Source organism: Octopus sinensis, linkage group LG4, assembly GCF_006345805.1.
Source record: "Octopus sinensis linkage group LG4, ASM634580v1, whole genome shotgun sequence".
NCBI classification, from domain to species: Eukaryota; Metazoa; Mollusca; class Cephalopoda; order Octopoda; family Octopodidae; genus Octopus; species Octopus sinensis.
This window is the reverse complement of record NC_043000.1, coordinates 128,033,096-128,048,328: the sequence shown is the minus strand read 5'-3', so window position 1 is coordinate 128,048,328 and position 15,233 is coordinate 128,033,096. Positions and strand designations below refer to the sequence as shown.

Here is a 15,233-nt window from a genome sequence, read left to right as displayed (position 1 = left end):
GTTTATGGGAAAGAATGCTTGAATGAAAAACCTTGCAGAAGATGGTTTGCAAAATTCAGAAGTGGAGATTTCAGCCTTGAAGATGAAGATTGAACAGGGTGTCCAGTTGAGTTTGATGATAAGCTCCTTGCAGCATTACTTGAAGAAAATCCTGCATTATCAGTTGAAGAATTGGCAATAAAGCTTAGTTCAAACCATACAACTGTTCATTGTCATCTTCAACAATTTGGAAAGATTCCTAAACTTGGAAAATGGGTACCTCATGAATTGTCTGAAAGCAACTGCAAATCCCAAGTTGACATCTGCTCTTCTCTCCATTCTTGCGAACTCATTTCACTCATTTTGGATAGACTTGTGACTAGTGACAAAAAGTGGATCTTCTATTGAAAAGTGAAACATTGTAAACCGAGAAGGGAACTTCATGGAAAAAAGGTTCTTCTCTCTATCTGGTGGGATTGCAAAGGAGTAATTCACTTTGAATTGTTACCACCTAATGCAACAATCAATGCTCAAGTCTACTGTCAACAATTAGAGTGTTTGAACCAAGCTTTGAAGAAAAAAAGACCCGCTTTAGTGAATCAAAAAGGAGTGATACTTCATCAGGACAATGCACAACACTGCAAAGATCACATCACAGAAGATCAAAGAGCTTGGTTGGGAAAAAATTCCTCATCCACCTTATTCTCCTGACCTTGCTCCTTCAGCCTACCATTTGTTTCGAGGGACATAACTTTCGCAAGCCAGGGAGGAGGTCGAAACTGACATTTCAGAGTTCGTCGTTTTGAAATCAAAAGAGTTTTACATTTATGGGATTAAAAAAGCTTGTAAATAGATGGAACAAAGTCATAGATAATCAAGGGAAGTACATTGATGATTAAATTTCAATTAAATATAACATTTGATCACTTGTTTTCTTTATTCAAAATTCGGACAGAACTTATGGGATGACCTGATACAAACCCTGGAGTCGGGGGTCAGCTCCATGCTAGTGAACAAAGGGATTGAAACATGAGAAGGGACTGCAGTACAGGTTCCTGTAGAGGATTTGCATGGCTACTCACATCTAGAAGAGAAGGGGAGAAAAATAGAAAAATAATGAGTAGGAACTGCAAGAGATAGATAATGGTGACAAGATACTGACAAATTTATCAGCAAATTTAGACACTATGTAAGTGTAATTTACCCAATATTTCTGCTGTTCTAACGGTGTTTCTGTTCGGAAAAAGTTATCATCTTATTTGTATCGTACAATATCTGTACATGATGAAAAAGTTATCAATGATCATTTCATTAATCATCTTAATTTTATACTCATTTATGTTTCTGTTTTATGTAATCAATGCTTGTTGACTTTTTTCTTTTTAATTACAGTGAAACAGATAAAAGGCGCTTATAAAGTCCAACCATTTTCTGAGGGTGAATACCAAGAAAAGGTATAAATTTTTTAAGAACATTTCTTTTGTACATGCCTTCTTTAATGCTTAGATTTGCATCAGTTCTTTCTTTGAAGTTCCTCAAAGTAAGGATTGATATTTCATATTTTTAAATATTTTATACATGTGAATATAAGAGGACAGGTAACTTATTAAAATCTCAACATTTACAAATTAAAAGTATTAATCTTGATTTCACATTGCACACTATCATATATAGAATTAACTGAGGTAAAACAATTATTGGTTCTAAAAACAGATATGTGGTATTAGTGGCAGCTCATGTATAGGAACTGCGGAACTGCAGCACTCCCTATTTCCACTCGATATTATTGATAACATTCAATGTGATGAGTCATTTTTTCTTTAATTTCTTCTTTATACTTGTACATTATATAATCCTTAAGCTTAATGTTAGTGGCCATCCCCTAGTTTATGAAAAAAAAAAAAAAATCCTTGTATAGAACTGTGCATTTCGCAGCTCCAGTAGTGGAGGCGCAATGACCCAGTGGTTAGGGCAGCGGACTCGCGGTCGGAGGATCGCGGTTTTGATTCCCAGACCGGGCGTTGTGTGCATTTATTGAGCGAAAATACCTAAAGCTCCACGGGGCTTTGGCAGGGGGTGGTGGCGACCCCTGTTGTACTCTTTCGCTCCAATTTTCTCTCACTCTTTCTTCCTGTTTCTTATCCCCGTCTTCCTACGCAACCGCTGAGCCTGGATGTGCATTCATCCATCCATCGATGCTCTCAGTGTTGGGGGTTGACCTGCTTTCTCTTCTGTGGGTCTTACGAATAGCAAAGGACCACGTTTCAGACTTCTCCCACTACTGGGACGAAGACCGCTTCGCTCAACATCAGCTCCAGCAATGTGGTGTTTGGCTGTTGTGCATATGCTCACTTGTCCGAGATAGGAAGCTTCGGGCCAGGAACCACAGTGTGCTGGTGAAAGGTAATGTTTCTTTTTGACTCCACATGTGTTGTGCTTAAAAACATGTTTATATTCTTGAATATGATAAAGTGTAGAATTAGATTATTATCCTGTTTCCAGCTTCAGTGTTACTGCCAGGATTTGAAAAACAGGGCACACCCCCATTTTATAATTCAATGGGGATTTTTGAAAAATGGTGGGGAATTCGCAGCAGTGTTCAGTAAACAAATTAAATACACTACCCAGCAGTGGCTAAAATGCGAACCAATCAAGTTTATGTATAAATTTTCTTTTTATATGTTTGTTTCCTTTTACACAAAATTAAAACAATGGCTAAAAATTTTCTGAAGCAGCACCCCTACTAATTTTATCTACAAGCCACCACTGTGTGGTATATAATCCAAAGTCACTAATCTATGTTCAAACTATTCAATCATGTAAAACATCCTATTTAGTAAATTGTAACATATAGAACCCTGCATCATCATCATCATCATCATCATCATCATCATCATTGTTTAACGTCCGCTTTCCATGCTAGCATGGGTTGGACGATTTGAATATATAAACAAGTGCCTGTCCAACAGTGATTGCATCATCCATACTCTCAACAATGCGCCCTTAAATATGGTTTCTGATTACAAATATCTTGTGTCATACATATCATCATCTGGAAAAGATTTTCTAACTAGAAAGGGCATGGCCTGTTCAGCCTGTAGTGACATGCATAAGATCTGGTCATCAAATCTAAGTAGAGACTTCAAACTTGAAATCTTCAAAGCCACAGTCGAACCAATTCTACTATATGGCTCAGAAACCTGGACGTTATCAAAGAAGCTTGAGAGGCGGTTGGATGGAACCTACACTCGCCTCCTTATAAGAGCTCAAAATCTCTCGTGGAAGTGTCATCCAACCAAAATGCTAATATATAGGAAACTACCACCTGTGTCATCTCTTATGAAAGGTGGGAGAGTCCAGTTTGCTGGACATTGTTGTAGAGCTGAAAACGAGGCAATTTCTCCTCTTCTCCTCTGGAAGCCATCTACTCGCAATACCAGAGGGCGCACACTCTCCTACCCTGATGTAATCTCCAGGGATACAGGCATCCAGCAACAGGACCTCCGTAATGCTATGATGGACCGTGAAGTCTGGTGTAGCATGGTAAATTCCATTGTCTCGACCATGGTCGAACAATGATGATGATGATGGACGATTTGACTGAGAGATGGCGAACCAGATGGCTGCACCAGGCTTTAAGCTTGATCTGGCAGAGTTTCCACTGCTGGATGCCCTTCCTAATGCCAACCACTCCGAGAGTGTTATGGGTGCTTTTACATGCCACCGGCACAGGGCCAGTCAGGCAGTACTGGCAACGACCTCGCTCGAATCTTTTATACATGCCAGTAAGGCGATGTTGGTAACGATCACACTCGAATGGTGTCTTTTACATGCCACCGACACGGAGGCCAGATAGCCGCTCTGGCAACAATCACGCTTGGATGATGCTCTTAATACCCTACTAACATGGGGCTCGAGTGCCAGTAAGGTGACGCTGGTAACGATCACACTCGAATGGTGCCTTTTATGTGCCACTGGCACGAAGCCAGTTAGCCGCTCTGTCAATAATCACACTCGTATGTTGCTCTTTACACCCTGCTAGCACGGACACCAGTCATCGAATTTGATTTTGATTTTGATTTCACTTGCCTCAACAGGTCTTCGCAAGCAGAGTTTTAGTGCCCAAAGAAGGAAAAGGTACACATAAGTGGGCTGGTTACACCCCTGGCATAGGCCACGAGATTATGGTCTCATTTGGCTTGCCGGGTCTTCTCATGCATAGCATATTTCCGAAAGTCTTGGTCACTAGTCATTTCCTTGGTGAGGCCTAAAGCTCAAAGGTCATGCTTCACCACTTCATCCCAGGTCTTCCTGGGTCTACCTCTTCCACAGGTTCCTTCAACCACTAGGGTATGGCACTTTTTCACACAGCTATCCTCATCCATTCTCGCCACATGACCATACCAGTGCAGTCGTCTCTCTTGCACACCACATTTGATGCTTCTTAGGTCCAACTTTTCTCTCAAGGTACTTACACTTTGTCGAGTATGCATACTGACATTACACACCCATCGGATCATACTGGCTTCATTCCTTGCGAGTTTACGCATGTCCTCAGCAGTCACAGCCCATGTTTCACTGCCATGTGGCATGGCTGTTTGTACACATGCGTCATACAGTCTACCTTTTACTCTGTGCAAGAGGCCCTTTGTCACCAGCAGAGGTAAGAGCTCTCTGAACTTTGCCCAAGAAAAATACATCAATCTGAAAAACACTCTCTCACTATAAATGTAGTGGTTTAACTGGGTGGGCAGAATAAAGAGTTTGTTGGGAGAAAGAATTAGAAGACTAAGGGATGGAGAGAGGAAGGTAAAGGAGACGAAGAAGAAACCAAATGTTTATAGCAGAGAAATGAAAAGAAAGGAAAAGACATTTTTTTTTCTGGTTTGACAATTAAAGCTATGTTAAAATTATTTGTGTGATTGATAAATTTTTATGGATGATGATTGATGAATTTTTCTTATGGTTCAGGCAATCAGTTCAACAGTACTTAGTGAAGAGGCAATTAAATTTTCACTCAGCTTTGTATCATCTGGACCATCTCCAACAGGACGAAAGGGGAAAGAAGAGAAAAAAGAGTCAAAGAAAGTAATGTATATTCTTTCACTTTCTATTTATTTGTGTTCATTAATAATATTTATATTATACTTCAGAGAAATTTCACTGATCTTATTTAGTTTTTCTTTCCCAAACATTAATTCAAAAAACATTTAGTTTATGATGACTGTAATAACATTGATACTTGTGACTGGTACAGTAATAATGAATGATGATATGTAATAATTCTGCTAAAAATAATACATTTTGGTCACAGTACTGCATTTGTAAGCAAGTAAATAATGTACTGACTTATGAGCTAGTTTGTCTGCTAGAAGGCTTGATTGTCAGAAGCCCAGTCCAACTAGCAATAACCAGTTATCATATAGCAGTAAAGACTGTGCCATTTTTTGAAAGTTCTAGAGAAGCTAATGTAACCCATCAGAGATGTATATTCTGGTGTGCTTGGTAAACATTCCACACTCACCATATATTACTCTTTTATTCTTTTAATTGTTTCAGTCATTTGACTGAGGCCATGCTGGAGCACCGCCTTTAGTCGAGCAAATCGACCCCGGGACTTATTCTTTGTAAGCCCAGTACTTATTCTATTGGTCTCTTTTGCTGAACCGCTAAGTGACAGGGACGTAAACACACCAGCATCGGTTGTCAAGTAATGCTAGGGGGACAAACACACACACACAAACACACATATATACATATATACAACAGGCTTCTTTCAGTTTCCGTCTACCAAATCCACTCACAAGGCATTGGTCGGCCCAGGGCTATAGCAGAAGACACTTGCTCAAGATGCCACGCAGTGGGACTGAACCCGGAACCATGTGGCTGGTTAGCAAGCTACTTACCACACAGAGTGGCTATATTTATATTGAAGTGATTTTACTACTACTACTATTATTTTTACTATTTCTTAAATATAGCCACGAAACACGTGTCGTTATTCTACCAAATATATATGTTTTATTTATTATTTTGCACATTACTTAATCATCATTCTATAATATGTAATTTTTCTAAATGGTATAATTTAATTTTTCCTTATTGAATTGATAAAATGTGTTTTTTTTTCTAATTTATATATATATATAAATGTACGAGGAGTGCTGAAAAGTTCTTGGGTTTAAGGGCATCATGAAATGTTGGTGAACCAACATTCCGATTTCTTTTACAGGGCTTAGAGAAAACTGAAGGACCTCTGCAATAAGTGTGTGAACCTGAGAGGGGAATATGTTGAATAAAATCATAATTATCTGATCCTCCTGTATTTTCTTTTACTCAAAGCCAGAAACTTTTCAGCACCCCCTCATATACAGATAGATAGATAGATAGGTAGACAGACAGACACAATTTATTTATTTTATTGTCTCTGTAGACTGCACTCAAACCAAACCTCGAAACAACCTCTGATGTAGACTTACATAATGCAAATGCTGAAGGACAACAGTTTGTTGAAGCAAGGTCACATGTAGTCCTTTCAATAAGCCTGGAACGCCCTCTCATAGCGAAGAGAACAGCAATAGAATTATCTAATTTGTAAGTATCTGACTGGAAAAAAAATTATATACATTTTTAAGCTCACTTATTCTTTTATTAAGGAAGGAATTCCAACCATGTTTCGTGGTTCGCTAACTCAATAGCTCCTTTAAAGGATCCAGTCGCTAAAGACACCATCAGGAGGAACCACGTCCAGTTTCAGCCCCTACTCCTCTATCATTTTCAAAGTGGCAGGGCCCCACCTTTCGGAGGTGTCTTCAGCTCTGGTGTTGAGTGCATTTCTTCTTTCTCCTTTTTTCTTCTGTTCTTTGGTTTTTTCGATGCAGCATCAGCAAATATCAGCGGGCAAATGACCATCCTGCCAAATTTCCCTTTAAATACTTGCCAGTAGGCTCCAGCAGCCAGCACCAGCTAACTGTCATGTGACACTGTCTAAGCTTCAACTGATCAATGGAGGAGAAGGGCGCGTAGTTTTAGCCTGTGCCTTCTCTAAACCTGCCTTCCAACAGTGTTGTATTAGTTTCAGTTCCAGCAACCAGAGCCAACCAGCTGTTTGGTGGTACAAGCCTTTGAACCAGGAGGAGGGTATGGTATGAACGAGATTGCTACCTTGGCCCTCTTGCCAATCAGTGATGCTGCTTAAGTGTCAGCCAGCCTCACCTAACGACATTATCTCCCAGTCAGCATGTTATGGTTTTCAAGCCATTTTGGGTCTTCTCGCTTCAGCCATATATAGATGCTGGCTTTGTCGACTGCCTCCTGCATCCTCCTTATTACACTTTTCAGCTCTGAGCTTGAAAATGCAAACCTTCTTTTAAATAACATCACCATTTTCCTTTCAATGAAGCCTCTAGCCCCCACTGCCAGGTGGTAATACTTGACAATCCATCCCTGTTCTTCGCACTCTTTGATTAATCTCTCATACCTCTTCTACTTTCGTTTCTCCGCATTAGTGATGTTCTCTTCCCATGGCACTGTCAGCTCTAGCAAAATTCCAATTTTCCGTTCTGTATTCCATAGGATTAAGTCCAGTTGTTTTGTTGTTTTTATGAGTGGAAATATTAACAGTCTTTCCAAATCCATAGCCAACTCTTAATATCCCTTCCATCTTTCGTCTGTCTCATATACTTTATTTGAAGTCTTGGCCTTATGTCGTTTTCCCTCCTGGAAGTATATTTTTCCATGTTTTCCACTTTTGGGTACTCTCCCCTTCTATATCCTTTGATCTCCTTGAGTGCTGCATTTATGACACCAAGGACTTGATTGTGACGCCATGTATATCTGCCTATTGCAGTTTGACAGAACATGTCTCACTGTCACTTTCTCTCTGCATCTACATTCATCAGTTGTTTGTATGTTCCCCCAGACTAAATTTGCCGGTGAAAGTAAAATGTCAAAGTAGACTTGATTAGGAAGGATGTTCTTGCTTGCTCCCAAGCCCAAAGTTCCTTCCATGAGATTCTGCGGCTGACCACATATTCCTCCCATCTCAGGTACTGTCCCTGTTGACTACATTGCACTAAATGTACATTTCGCCTTTCTTCTTCCTCCTTTCTCACTTCGTATACCACTGCCTCTTTCATCTCTTTTACATTGCTCATGCAAAATGGCTTGAAATTGTGCAGCCCTAGACTGGCTCTTGCTTCTTGTGTCACTCCAACTATATCGGCATACCTTAGCGTTCTGATCATCCTGTTTACTGCCTCTTCCACTTTCCATTTCCTCCCTGTTTGTACCTTTGGAAGGTTTTTTCTGATATTGTTATCTTTTGAATACCTTAGCATCATTACTGTCCTTGCCTTTCCTGTCTTATATTCTTCAGCAATTGATGTTATCAGTAGTTGCAGCACAAATAAGATGACTGGTATTGTGCATCCAGCTGCAATACCTCCATTGTGAACTTTCCTACTGTAAATCTTATCCTTAATTTATCATAGTAACACATGAGCATTCATTGAACATCTTCTGGAATCCAAAAGAAGTCCATAGCTGCTTGAATTAGTGCATGTGGAACAGATCCATATGCATTGGCAAGATCTAGCCATACAATGTACAGGTTTTACTTCAGTTGTTTTGCACAGTTGATAGCTTCCAGCCTTTTGGATTGCTTCATTAACATATCTGTTATGCTGTATGAATCTTATGATTCGCCTGGCAATGATTCCAAACATGATTTTCCCATCAGTATTTAATAGTGAAACAGGTCTGGATTACCCTAGTGTTTTTGCCTCCTTCTCTTTAGGTAAATAGATACCGTCAGCTATACACCATTACTCTGCTACATCTTTCTTCTTCCACATTTCCCTTATCAGTGCAAATAGTTGTAAATGCAATTTCAGGCAATACTTATACATCCTGTAGCTAACTCCGTCATTCCCTGGTGAACATTTTGTTCTTGCTTTTCTAATGAACTCATCAATTTCTTTCTGTCTGATGTCACTCAAACTGAATGGTACCTTTGGTTCAGGTGGTTTCTTCAGCCAGAGCATTTCTGGGAGTACTTTATTTCTATCAGCATTACTGTATGTCCCTTTAAGATGATGTTCGAGCTTTTCGTTAGTGCAATCCAATCTTCCTCTCTTACTTTCAGTAAACAAACGTTTAGCATATTGATATGGGTTGTTAATAATGAACTTTGTTTCGTTTTTAATAACTAACATGCAGCTTACATTAAATTTTGTCTTGCTTAAAGTAACTTCCGCTTTAACCAGTAGTTCTTAAATGGTGCACTGCAAGGGGTATTTAGATGTGCTACTGATTTATAAAAAGGCAATTGGAAAATTGCATTTTCCAAGAGATGCTCTCTCCAACTTTTTTTTTTAACACATGAGTAACATAGAAAGCATGTATTTATATTTGTAATTCTCATACAGTGAAGCTTTATGATGTTCAAATTCATTTCAGTTATTTTATATTATGCTGTGTTGTACATAAAATAAAGTAAAAACTGTTTTTTTATGTATATTTTTCTAAATTATTAGATTTAAAATATTTTTATCTAATGTACATGAAATGTATCTTTTTTTTTTTTTTTGTTATTTGCTCTCCTATGTACATCAAAGTCATAAATATTGAGAACCACTGTGCTAATCATTTATATAAAGTTATCAGAACTGAAATTGAGAAGGATTTAACTGTTTATCTTGCAAACCAAGCAACAATATATACAGTAATGGTTTAAATAACTGGATTAAATAAATAGTCAATTTTTTGTATTTATGTTCCTCAAAGCTGCACACCTATGGCTGCAGGGGATTCAAACAAATAGGTTTGTTATGGCGTATTTGATTGTGTAACAACCATTGTTTTGTTGAGAGTATAAGCAATATAAGTGAAGGCAAATGGCTTAAACGAGGAATTAAAGCTGGGACTTTATAAAGACAATGACAACCAGTGGATTGTGGTGACAGTGTGAAAGTTATTATTTGGTGGAAGTTGAGCTTAGCATTTTAGAATATCTTAAATAATTTATTTAAATTTTATATTTTCTTGTTTCAGGGTGGAAGCTTATATTCCACCTCGACCTATGTTTCCCAAAAGACTAGGTGGCACTGCGAGGGTAAGTTTCACTTTCACTTGATATCTGAACTATATTACTTGCCATTTTCATTATTATATGTCCTGTCCCTGAAGTGTATCCTATATTGAAGGAATAAGCAACTAGTATGCTAAATCTGATTGATGATTTTTACTTTACTTTTATTCCTATCTTTTTTTTTTTTGGTTTGGTCTGGAGGAAAGGACTGTACCTATTACCTTTGCAGGCCTTCAAGACTGATGAAACAGAACAGTTAACAATCCCCTTGAACAATCGAAAGATGATAGTTTCAGAAAAAATATGGGTGGGGAGAGAATTCCTGAGAGCCAACATTCTGGTGGGCAAAACTTGGCATAGTAGTTAGTATGAGGTTTGAGGGAGAGGGACACAGTATTGATGATGAGAGGGGAAGAGACAAATGATCCCAGAGTGCCCAAGTGAAGGTAGCATATGAGGGTTAACCGAGGTTTGTTTTTCAACATAGTTCCCATTGTGGTTCACATACTTTTTCCATTAGTGTTGCAATGCTTGGATCCCATTGGTGAGGAAGATTTTATCCTGTTGGTCAAAAATGATGTTATCATCACTGCAATACTGGTTCCCAACCAAGTGTTTTTTTCATATTGGGAAACAGATGATAGCCAGATGGGATCAAATCAGGAAAATGGGGACAGTAATCAACCAGTTCAAAGCCACAGTCACACATAGCAGCCTTTGAAACCAAGGACTTAGTTTTCCTGGGTGTTTGGTCCTTGATAGCTTTTTGTAACTATCTCAACAAGATAACATAGTACTCTCCAATGATGGTAGGGCCTTTTTGAAGATAGTCAATAAACACAATGTGTTTTAAACTGAGGCCATCACCTTCTTGCAGATGAAACGATCTTGGCCTTCTTTGAAGCAGGTGCAGAGGGTGTTTCCACTGCATGGATTGTCTCTTTGTTTCTGGCTCAAAGTGATGAAGCCAACAATCGCCCTGGGTTAGGAAATGTTCAAGGAAACCAGCTAACTCTGTCTCAAACAATGTCAAATTTTCTTGTGATGTGATCAACCTGGTGCATGTATGATCAAATGTCAGAAAACATGGGCACCCACTGAGTAGAACAAACCTTTGTCATGCCAAGTTCATCGTGCAGAGTATTCTCAACTCTCTCATGGAATATGCTTATTGCATTAGTTATTTGATTTATAGTCAATCACTTGTCATCCATCACCATGTAGTGAACACAGTGAATGTTTTCCTTGGTGGTGGCAGTTGCAGGACATCCAGACCTTGGATCATCTTCAAGACTCTCCCTTCCCCTCATAAGTTCAGCTACCCACTTTTGCACTATTGATAAAGCTGGAATTGTCAACATGAATGTCAACATGAATGAATCAGGTACTTGATAACATTACAATGCCAAATTTTGTTGATTTTCAAGCGAAGTCACTACTAGTTTCTTTTGAAGTCTTCTTTGGACAGTCAGATGTCAGTTTACCAGGAAAGAAATAATGCAGTTATTAATGAAATGAGTTGAAATTAAAATGCATGCAAAATTTCACAGCTCTAACATCACTCTTTCATAGTCAGCCCACCCTTGTAAGACAAGCCAGCTCCATGTAGAATAAGCCACTATATTAATACTAGAAGGGTGGAGAGAGGAGAGCACATCTGTGGACCAAAGACTGGAAACTGTAGGCAAGCAGTTTTATGTTGGTCAGTAAGGGAGGTCTTTCTTTAGCTGTGGCTAAGGATATCTACACCATCAAAACAAACACTTAGTAGACACATCTTTTGCTGTTGGTGTCAATGATATAGTTTTTTTTTAAATTTTAAATGGGAGTTATTTCTGGTACATGACTATGGTTTATTTGCTGCCACATTCCCTTCCTGTGGTGTTTTTTTTCCTTCACAGTAATCTTACATTATGTACCTTTATATTAACTTTCTATTAGAGATTGTTGTACTATAAGAATTATTGACATTGTTTTTATTGAAGAACTTCTAATAAGTCTCTTGATCAACATTATTAATAAAGTAACCTTCTAAAATTTTACATTTAAAAATATAAGAGAGAATAAAATTAATATCGGTAGAATGTATTTTTACTTATAATATTTCTTAATGGATTTATTCTAGGCTGTATCTGACTTCCATAAACAAATTGAATGTGTGACTGAACAAGTCCTTGATGAATTTAGGTGAGCAAAGAAGACAGCAAAAGAAGTAAATTGTATTCCGATGAGTTGTACAAAACAGTGTTTTGCAAATGTCTGATTCATTGGTCACAGCTATGAGCTTATGAGCTTATCGAAACAACCGTGTTGTTTGTTATTGTTACTGTTGTTTGGTACAAGTCAAAACTAGTTGAACAGGTCTATGACCAAAGGCACTCCAGGTGCAACCATATCATTTTTTTCTAATACCTGATTGCAGATCAAGTATTTTGTATTCATGTTGGGTCACCCTCACTTTTGAGAAGCTGAGAAAAGGTTAAAAACTACCACATTTGATAGCATATAATCTTCTATCTTTACTTGCTTCATTAATTAGACTGTAGCCATGATGGGGCACCATCTTGGAGTGATTTAGTTGAATGAATTGTCCACAGTACTTTGTTTCTTAAAGGCCAGCTACTTATTCTATCGTTTGCAGGGCCACTAATTTACAGGGACATAAATGCACCAACACCAGTTGTCAAGTGGTGGTGGGAGACAGACACACATGCACGCACACACACACACACACACACACACCACACACACACACACACACACACACACACACACACCACACACACACACACACACATACACACAGACAGTGAGCTTCTTTCAGTTTCTACCAAATTCACTCACAAGGCTTTAGTTGGCCCAAGGCTACAGTAGAAGATACTTGCCCAAGGTGCCACACAGAAGGACCGAACCCAGAACCATTTCGTTGGATAGAAAACTTCTTACTACACAGCCATGCTTGTACCTATATAAGATGCGCTTTTGTTTTTCAAAAAAAAAAAAAATCCCCCAAAATTTACCCCTAAATGTAAAGTTGGACCTGTGCTATATGCTTTAATGCATTGAAAACTATTTTCTGGAATAAGCACTGCTGAAACTGGAGTGCATCTAATATGCCTCTGCATCTTTTATCTCAGTTAGCCATATTTAAAATAGGCTGCAATTTCATTTCAGTTTGTAAAAAATTTTAAATTACAAATGATAAAAACATACTATTTGACTATAGAAAAAAATGTTATCTTTGATTTATTTTCCCTAAATTCATCATTATTCTCATTATTCTATTTATTTTATTATTCTTCACTTCAAGGCAGCAATTTAAAGGTGAAATTGATACAAACAGAAGACCAAATGAAGATGAAATGGAAGACAGGTAAGAAAGAGGAAAGTGTGTGCGCTCCTCCCTCTCTCTCTCCAGGTAACCATGTACCTCTGCTATAGCAAGTCACCTATTTCTGCCTCTCAGTCTCTCTGTCAGACTCTAACCTTTCATCATCTGACACAAGATCATCTCCTCCAATCTCCCATTCCCCTCATAATTCCTTGTCTTGCAAGTTACTTGGTGATCCTGCTGGTGCTGGTGCCATGTAAAAAGCATCCAGTCCACACTAGGAAGTGGTTGGCACTTGGAAGGGCATCTATCTGTAAAAACTAAGCCAAAACTGACCTTGCCTGTGCTAGTACCATGTAAAAAACACTGAGTCTACTCTGTGGCACTGGTGGCACCAGTCAGTTTCTTCAAAGAGCCAGGGATGGAATGAACAACCTTCTGAAGGATATCGTCTGGGATATCATTGAAAACCTCCTGAATCCATATCTCCAAGTCCTCCAGTGTGCGAGGTTTTGTCTTGTACACCTCTTTGGTGTAACCCCACAGGTAAAAATCACATGAAGTGAGATCTGGACTTCTTGGTGTTCTGGACTTCTGTGGTCACAGTCTTCAGGTTTTAGCTCCTGCGTGTAATGGGGTTTCCATGGACGAAAATTCAATTTTTTAGGCAACACTGTACATATTGTGTGTCCTGTTAGTCCACTTTCATGAGTTGCTTGATGTGTTGATTTTTGCAGGCTGCGATTAAACATTTCCTGCACTGTTGCCACATTCTCCGCTGATTGGGATGTGGTTGGACAGCCACTTCCTGCATTGTTCACAGAGCCTTTGGTCATCAACTTTGCATGACAACTTCTTGTTGTCTCCAGATGTAATGTTGTATGCTTACCTTTCCATGCACACTACCATCTCTGAACCAAAACAATGGAATTTCACACTTCATAGCGTGCTGCTATCTTAGCTCACTCCTGAACAGTTGAGCAACTGCCCATCTGGAAAATAAGAAATAGGACAAGTAGAAAGTAAAAAATCCCCATTAGTGTTGTCTGGTTAAAAAATGTTTTCATCATGACTTCAGTAATACTAAAAATTCTATAAGCAATTTCTAATGCCTAGTTACTTTCCACTCACCCTGTATATATGAAAGACTTGAATAATTGTTGAGGTATTCCTTAACATGAAACCAAAAGTAGCCTTAATACACAAATAAACAATCTTTATCTATCAATGTGGTGTTGAACACTCATTCTCATTGTTCAATATTTATGTGTATATATACAATATATATCTTTTATCTTTTACTTGTTTCTGTCATTAGACTGTGGCCATGCTGGGGCACTGCCTTGAAGGACTTTTAGTTGAATGAATCAACCCCATACTTTATCTTTTTAAAGCCTAGTACTTATTCTATCGATTTCTTTTGCCAAACTGCTAAGTTACAGGGACATAAACACACCAACACCACTTGTCAAACAATGGTGGGAGACAACACAGACACAAACACACACTTAGATATATACCTATATATATAATGGGCTTCTTTCAGTTTCTGTCTACCAAATCTATTCACAAGGCTTTGGTTGGCTCAAGACTAGAGATGAAGATACTTGAGCAAAATGACACGCAGTGGGACTGAATCTTGGACCGTGTGGTCTGGAAGCAAGTTTCTTACCACAGAACCATGCCTGTGGATACTCTCTTTCTCTATCTCTCTCTCTCTCTCATGCACACACACACACATTTATGCTCTGATAGCAGATATATTACATTTTCTCTTCATCACAATAGTCTTTTAGTATACTTGTCATATTGATAATTAAGTAAAGTGTTGGT

At 38.5% G+C, this 15,233-nt stretch overlaps 1 protein-coding gene across 2 annotated transcripts in view; it reads left to right on the top strand.

Annotated features, from left to right (window-relative positions):
* The window catches only part of LOC115210839 (cilia- and flagella-associated protein 70-like), a 70,888-nt gene that overhangs the window by 26,193 nt on the left and 29,462 nt on the right, over positions 1 to 15,233 (top strand). For both annotated transcript variants that reach the window (XM_036502478.1, XM_029779593.2), the window contains exons 11-16: positions 1,372 to 1,433; positions 4,951 to 5,067; positions 6,413 to 6,573; positions 10,033 to 10,093; positions 12,195 to 12,256; positions 13,380 to 13,442. In XM_036502478.1, coding sequence (XP_036358371.1) covers positions 1,372 to 1,433; positions 4,951 to 5,067; positions 6,413 to 6,573; positions 10,033 to 10,093; positions 12,195 to 12,256; positions 13,380 to 13,442 — 526 coding nt within the window. The remainder of the gene's footprint in view (positions 1 to 1,371; positions 1,434 to 4,950; positions 5,068 to 6,412; positions 6,574 to 10,032; positions 10,094 to 12,194; positions 12,257 to 13,379; positions 13,443 to 15,233) is intronic.